Here is an 8,026-nt window from a genome sequence, read left to right on the forward strand (position 1 = left end):
GCTGCTCTGCCCCTTTGGGAGCAGCAGCTACTTGCTCTGCCCCTTCCTTCCCAACTCATCTCTTTTATTTCACGCGCACATTTTCTAAACGGCTAAACAGAGTATATTTTATAAAAATTTTATATAGAAAAGTTTATTTAAAAAATTTACTAATTTATTTTTTAAAGTTTTAGACTCATACTTAATTAATCACGTATTAACGAGCAACATCGTTTTTCATACTTGCAGTTTCCAACTCCATCTCCCGAACTCAGCCACGTAATAATTCCTCTGTTGCCGTAGGCCCCGGCCTTTGCACTATCTCCAACCCAGTTCGTCTCCCTTTGCCACTGTTTGCATCCGTCTATCGATCTGTCCATGGATAATGTTTTCTGCTGCTGCATTCATGCATCGATCCATGGATGCAATGCATACATCCAATCCGTATCCATATCCATATCCATATCCATATCCATTCATCCGGATACGCGTCTCTCGATCTAATATCCGGCCAAAATTTAGTGGCCCGATCGGGTGCAGAGGGTTGTTTTCCGGATTCACGACATGAAATCGTTTAGATGCATGGAGTTTTTCTTCAATTCATACAAGAAATGTACAAAGGATATAGGGAAAATCCCCTCTATACTTTAACGTTTGTTGATCTTTAGAATTATTCCCTTTGTCCGAAAATATGAATATTTAGTAGTACCACCGGTTATTTTTGTTTGACGTTTCAGATAACTGATTTGGATTACCTGGAAGGAGTATTATAATTTGGGACAAGGAGTATTACGAATCAGGATAACATCTTATCCAAATTCATAGTATAAGATGGTTCTGTCTAGATTTTTAATACTAGGTGACTTTATATTTTGTTAGGGAGGGAGTAAATTTCAGAATTAAATTAGTGGCCTTTTGCTATTTTCCACCATATCTTTCGGAACTTAAATAGTAAAAACATATTATTTCTTAAATTTAATTTTTAGGTAATGCCTTTACCTTAGGCCTTGTTTAATTCGTGAAAATAAAAATTTTGGATGTCACATCGGACGTTTGATCGGATATCGGAAGAGGTTTTCGGATACAAATGAAAAAACTAATTTCACAACTCGCTTGGAAACCGCAAGACGAATTTATTAAGCCTAATGAATAAATTGTTGTAGTCATGTAAACGGCTTCGAGCAAGCCTGCATGGGTAAAACAGTTACCCACACAAAATTAAAATCGCAAGATACTCGATCTTATCAACTTACATTAGTTGGAGTATTTAAAAATCACTTTTGAAACAACAAAATTGAAATTTAACTACAAATCCTTGTGAAGTGCGGTACGTGCTCCACCGTCGATCAGGTCGCCTGCTTTCTTCATCTACCTCTCCCATTCTTGCCGCATGCCGGCCGGCCGGACCATATGGCCCCAGCTAGCCTAGCTACTCATCCTCTCCTCCTTTAGATCTGGTTTAGTTCCCAACTTTTTCTTCAAACTTTTAACTTTTTCATTACATCGAAACTTTCCTACACACACAAACTTCTAACTTTTCCGTTACGTCGTTCCAATTTCAATCAAACTTCTAATTTTAGCGTGAACTAAACACACCCTTACTTCCCTCTTCACAAGAGCTCCATGACTTTCTGGCTCAAACAACTGTGCCCTAGCTACTGTTGCACCTTAAAAAAACCACCGGCGATGGCGCCATGGCCGGATGATGGATGATGGATCCCTTTGTCTTTAATTAACTTTGTCAATCCATAGTGCTGTATGTACATGTACTTGTACTGGATTGCCACAGTGCATCTACTTGTACGATGCTTAAGATAAGTTTTGTAGGAGTACTCGACTGCAACTTCATCCCATCCGTATTTGCAAGATTTTTTTTTTGTGAGATGCATGCATGCTTGCCCTAGCTAATAACCATGTATCCATATGTAGTCAGCTCAATTTATCGTGTTCGTTGGTGTGTTTTCAATACAAAACTCTGCACTATTTTACGAGGGTTGTTTAAAAAAATTGCTGTGTTCATAGAAGTTCTTTTATGACGCAAACTTCACATACCATATAGTCCTTGCACGGTACCAAAATAAGAACTTATTATGGGGTTTATAGCTGAGAAAAAGAATTGGAAAAAAACCTTCATAACATAGTCTGTGTGTGTATGTGTGTATAGTACCATTTTTTATGGGAAACAACTAGTTTATTAATTAATAGAGCTATTTTTCTAAAAAAAGTAACTACTATTCAATAAACTTCGTGATGTGGTCTTATTCAAAGGACTTCAATATTGACATGGTGATAGAGCCTCTGGTATAGGATAGGCCGAACTCAGGTTTTGAAAAAAAAAAATCTCTCCCTCGACAGACACTAGTAGAAGCTGCGGATCATTTTAAACCCGTCTGTCGAGTTTTTCATAGACAACCAGACCGATACTAATTTGTGAGCTATTCAAATATAAGCATTAACTTTCACTAAACCATACCCATTTCATCCTCACATGACAAAATATTTGAACCTCCCATGAAGGTTGTGTTTAGTTCAGCGCAAAGTTTGGATTTTGGTTAAAATTGGAGATGATGTGACTGAAAAGTTGTGTGTGTATGACAGGTTGATGTGATGGAAAAGGACTAAAGTTTAGATCCAAACTTTGGATCTAAATACAGCCGAAGCTTAGTAAAAAGTACCACAATATAATAATGGTACTAATTTGTGAGCTACTTCTAGCAAATTACCAAAAGACCAGGAAGCAAGAGAAAGCTTCCAAAAGAGATGAGCTACCACATGAAGCTTCCATGCCAACCAAGATGCTTGGAGAGGGTGTTCCTTGCAAGTTGCAAGTTGCATGCAAACTCCTCAAAGCAAAGCAATGCAAAGGAGATGAGTAGAGAAGAGTAGAGTGGTTAAAGAGAGAGGAAGGACCTGGGCCAGGGAGGTGGTTAATAAAGACTTGCTTGCTGTCTCTGGGAACCCAACATGCCTTGATTACCTCTATTTCTTCTTCTTTCTTTTCTCTACCATCATGTGGGCCCCACATTCTGCCACAATCATGGAGGTGATGAAGATGAGTGAAAGAAAGATGCATCTAGGAGCTCCATGAATAGAAAGGAGAAGAGCTGTGCTGGAGCTCCTCTATGGACCATGATGTGAACATCACATTAAAAAGGAACTCAAACTCTATCATCTCTATCATCTTTCTCTTCACTCATTCATTCCTCTCCATTGGATTTGGCTGGCATGTATATCATTCCTTGTTATTCCTCTCACAGTTCTTACTGTTCCAAAGCCACCCATTGAGAATGACATGATTTCTAAAAATTAAAATTTTAACTATAGTTAAGCCATCTATTGAGATTGACAGTTTTGTTAACTTTTTAAGTGTAATTAAGCTAAGGATAGCGGAAAAAAAAAAGAAACAGTCCATGCTCCATTATTCCTGCTAGCTACAGTACTAAAGCTGTCATTGATGACGTGACAGCGGTAGAAACTTCTCGCTAAAAATAAGTTAAAAATGAAAAAAAAATCATATCGGAAAAGACACATTCCACAGAATATTTACAGAAAGCTAACACCATTAAAATATTTTGTACTTCTAATGAACAGGTCACCAAAGGTGAAGCCTTCAAAATCAGGCTCGTACTATTTCACATAAGACAAAACATACTTGTACTATTTCTACAAATTATACACAAAATAGAAATTGTACAAATTTCCGAGGGAAAACCATTGTTTTCAGAGGAAGAATGGGCAATTTCAGAAGGTGCCATCAAAATTCAGTTCACGGTTTATACTTGTACTATCAAACACTCGCCGCACGCGCAACGGTGACGGCTGATAAGCACAAGTGCTACTTTACGCACCACAAACCCCTCGATTTGGGACAAGGTTTATCCAAGCTAAAAAAAAACATTATTTAACAAAGCATTGGCAAAAAGGAATCAAAGTCGATAGATACGTATACATGCTTAATAATCCATTAATTCATTCATAAGCAGTACTAGATCAGTAGGTAAACAACAATAACATTGATGATCAAAACACAGAGCAATAATATGTCGCCGGATCGATCCATCTTGATGAGAAACAAAATGAACAAAAAAAAAGAGGAACAATAGTGATGATAATAATGGAGGTGCTAGCTGAACCATCGGCTGGCTATACCATCCGACGAAAACGAGCTTAAATTCTTCAGACTTAATTAACAGCAATAACAATAATAATCATCATGACGACGTTCTGGAATCGCAGAAACTGGCGCAGAATCCGGCCAAACCACCACCTTCTTGTTCTTCATCTTCATCATCGCCGTTGTTGTGATCAGATCATCAGATCATGCTCTATGCATGCTTCATCTCTCCACAAGATCTCAAGTAAAAATACACACTTGACACACACACTATGTACAAAACAAGATTTAACCACATATCTTGATCCATTTCTGATCTTCTTCTTCTTCTTGTACTGCAGCTGCAGCCATGGCCACCACCATCTGGACTGAACTGAACTGAACTGAGAAAAACCCCAAAACAAATCCTGCCTTTGCCTTTGCCTGCCTCCCTGGCCCCCCCAACATCCATCCAAGAATATTCACATAGGATGGTAGATGATGATGATGAACATATGTACAAGGATTAGGAGAATCTAACAAGCAAGAAACTAAAATAAAAAAATAATAGAATTTTTTTGGTTGGAAAAACTTTTCCATTTTCTTTTTTTTTTCCTTCTCTTCCTGCTACCTTCTGCTTCCACTATGGAGGCATGAGGAAGATTCTTACTCAGCCATGGCTGCCGCCTTGTTGGGTTTGCTCAGTTGATGAGGTCGGATACCCAGCCGACGTCGGGCGCGACGCCGGCGGCGGCGGCGGCGGCGTCGGTGGACACGGTGGCTTCTTTGCTGAGACGCTCGAACACCTTCTCCCGGAGAGCTCTCCCGGACTCCACCCTCTCCATGGGTTGCTCCTCCTCGATGAGCCCGAGGTCGAGCGGCTCGACGGTGACGGTGGTGCCGGAGGCGGTGGTGACCGTCACCGGCGATGGCCTTGTCGGGGTGGACGGGAGGCTGTAGAGCGCCGCGGCGGCGGCGGCGGCGGGGGATTTGGGGGAGCCGTACTGGTAGCCGGCGGGGAGGAAGGAGGCGCACGACGGCGCCGACCTCGGGGAGCCGAGGCGGAGCTGGCGGAGCGAGACGAGCACGTCGTTGACCGGGGAGCCGACTCCTGCCCACGCGCCGCGACGGAGCGCGCCGGCGGCGTCGGGCGACAATGGCGGGGACTCGGACGGCGGCGACCTCGGCGGGGAGACGAGCGTGCTGGTGGGCGACGACGACATGATGCTCTTGGTGAGGTAGCTCTCGAACGCCTGGCGCCGGAGCGGCGAGCCGTCGTAGGACTCGGCGAGCGGGGACGCCGCGGCGCCCGCGCCGCCGCCGCCGCAACCCCTCGGGCTGTTCGAGCCCTGCTGCTGCGAGGGCGGGAGGACGCGGAGCTGGTCGGGGGTGTGGGCGAAGAAGCAGACGCGGCGGCGGCAGGCGGTGCCGTCCTTGCAGGGCTGCGTCCGGTAGCGCGCCGGGTGGAGCCAGCACTCGAACACCCCGTGCGCGAACTCGCAGGCGTCGCCGCGCTTGCACCCGCCCTTGCGGAAGTCCGGGCACGCCGTGCCGGAGTAGCAGTACCGCCTGGGGTCCCTCCGCCGCGCCTTCTCCCCCGGGTGCGCGAAGGGGCACTCCGTCCAGTCATGGCTCCGCCCGCGCGCGCACCGCCGCACCTTGAACTCGTACATCCTGAACTCATCGCACGCGTACGCGTCCACCGCCGCCGCCACCGCCGCGGCCTCCTCCTCATCCTCCGCCGCCGCCGCCTCGTTCGACGGCAGGTAATGCCGCAGCGCGTCGAGCAGGTGGTACGGCGCGGCCACCACCTCGCTCTCCTTCCCACCTCCTCCCTCCACGCCGCTCACCGGCGACGCCACGTGCTGCTGCCACGGCGGCGCGTGCGCGCCCTCACCCATCATCATCATCTTGCTCTCTAACTCCTCTCCTCTTCTCCAACTCCGGCGAGGCAAGGTGTTCGTCCGAAGTCGCCGCCGTGATCCGCCGTGGTGAAGAGGAGGGGAAGAGGAGGCGCGGCTATATAAACCAGAGAGGCCCCCTCCGCTAACCGCGGTTGGGTTAACCCTCGCGGTGTCGCGACGCTTCCGAACCATGGTTGGGTTAGCCGCGCGGTGGCAAACGGACGCCGTCTCGCGCGGGGTGGGGAGGGGGGAGGCTGACACGTGGGGGCAATCGGAGGGTGGGGGCCCACAGGTCAGTCCCACGTGGGGGGCATCGGGGATGGGGGACACGTGGAGGGAGGGGAGAGGGCGGCGTAGGACATGCGCATCGGGAGGTGGACCGCGGGTGCGGACACGTCGTGGGAGTGGGAGATGGGGGGGAGGCGTACAGCCCAAGGCGAAAATTGCTACGCGCACCACGTAGATTGCGTTAATCTATTCCTGTTTTTACCTTCTTTGTTTGATTTTAGGGGAATGCTTTGTTGTGTTGCCTAATTTAGCGGAGGAATAGATCTTATCCGGTTTTTGTTTGATTGTTGCCTGCACGCTCCGTAAAAATAGAATGAGGATGAATCCGGACGCCTAAAATTTGTTTTTTCCCTTCGTTGTTACTCCTTATAACGGATTTTAAACGGATATGGCATATTCGTTCTGTCCAGATTCGTCCAGATTCGTCCTCTTTTCTCTAAATTCTTTTATATTTTGAAATAGATGGAGTAGAAAAATAGTACTCCCCAACTATTTGATCGCATCACTTAACCTTACACAGTTTTTCTCTTATTTTACGTCCCGAATTATTGAAAACAGTTCAGTTCACTTTCCAAACACTATTTTTCTTTTTTTATTTCTATAAATCATAGGTTGCACTGAGAATTTGGTAGAACATGGATGCATTTAGAACTTACGATTGCATTTTTTAATTCAAGCAAACACCATGAAAAATTTTAAAATGTTTTTGAACTTTAATAACGTCGTCATCTATGGCTTAAAAAAGTTTACTGTACAATACAACTGGCATAATTTTTAATAGTTTAGGGGTAAAATAAGCTAAAAAGTATAGTTTAGAGGGTGAAGTGGTCCTTCAATTAGTCCAGAGGAGTAAATATAACTTTTTTCATGAATGTTGCCATATTTTCAAATCAACATACTCAAGTAACAAAAGTGACCGAAATAAGTCAAAATATGATGCCACATATTTTCTTCAGGATTGTCGTTGAAATATGCTTTGCTTGGCTTTTATGGAAGTTTCAGTGAGAAATGGAATATGTCAATTGATTTGAAGAGCACTGGTGGAGCCAACAACACCGTCGAGGCTGAATGGTAATGGTGTTTTTCCATGATCTACTGATATTTTTATACTTTAACAGCTAAAAGTGCATCTAGCCCCATAAGGACTTATTTGTTTAATCCTCATAAGAGAGGGATTGGAGAGTATTGAGGGGGAATAATTCCACACCATAATATTTATAGAATTAATCCCCTCCAAATCCCTCTCAAACCCCTCGGGTGGGGGATAAAACGAGCAAGGCATGAGTGTGTTTTGGTTGATTAATGGAAAAACGGTTATGAGACTAATGAATTTATCAAGTTCAATGCAGATAATTAGTCCAAGATGATTAGATGCTCATGTAGACCCCAGAAAGAAATGATAATGGTGAGAGGACTCAAAGCTTCATTTAAATTAATTTTATATATTGCTTTTGAGTTTAGGAAATCCATACTATCCAGAGGGTACCAATCAGATGCCTATGTTGATCTAAAGCGCTCACAGTCCACATTCATAGATGAAAGACATTTTTGCACAACACTTGCACAGGCTTGGGTATCCATAGAGAACCATGCCCGGAACTTTCTAGCAATTCGACCGGAAATTCCAAGCTAACTAGTTTCTACCAGTGTCTAAGTGTTGCCCAAGCGTTTCTGGCTAAAACTTCTAGGTACATTTTTTACTTCAAAGATGTATATATTTCTCTCACCATTTCCAGTGATCTTTTGGTAATTTCACTTTTGT

General features: G+C 44.5%; 1 protein-coding gene across 1 annotated transcript; it reads right to left on the reverse strand.

Moving 5' to 3' along the window:
• Positions 1-3,928: 3,928 nt before the first annotated feature.
• LOC127774081 (zinc finger CCCH domain-containing protein 35) lies at positions 3,929-6,055 on the reverse strand. The gene has a single exon (XM_052300354.1). The coding sequence runs from the start codon at positions 5,980-5,982 to the stop codon at positions 4,774-4,776; it is 1,209 nt and encodes a 402-aa protein (XP_052156314.1). The 5' UTR covers positions 5,983-6,055; the 3' UTR covers positions 3,929-4,773.
• Positions 6,056-8,026: the final 1,971 nt, after the last annotated feature.

Source organism: Oryza glaberrima, chromosome 5, assembly GCF_000147395.1.
Source record: "Oryza glaberrima chromosome 5, OglaRS2, whole genome shotgun sequence".
Lineage (NCBI taxonomy): Eukaryota > Viridiplantae > Streptophyta > Magnoliopsida > Poales > Poaceae > Oryza > Oryza glaberrima.

Excerpts from the sequence above, each read along its gene's own strand:
- LOC127774081 (XM_052300354.1), bottom strand. The coding sequence starts at position 5,982 with ATGATGATGATGGGTGAGGGCGCGCACGCGCCGCCGTGGCAGCAGCAC.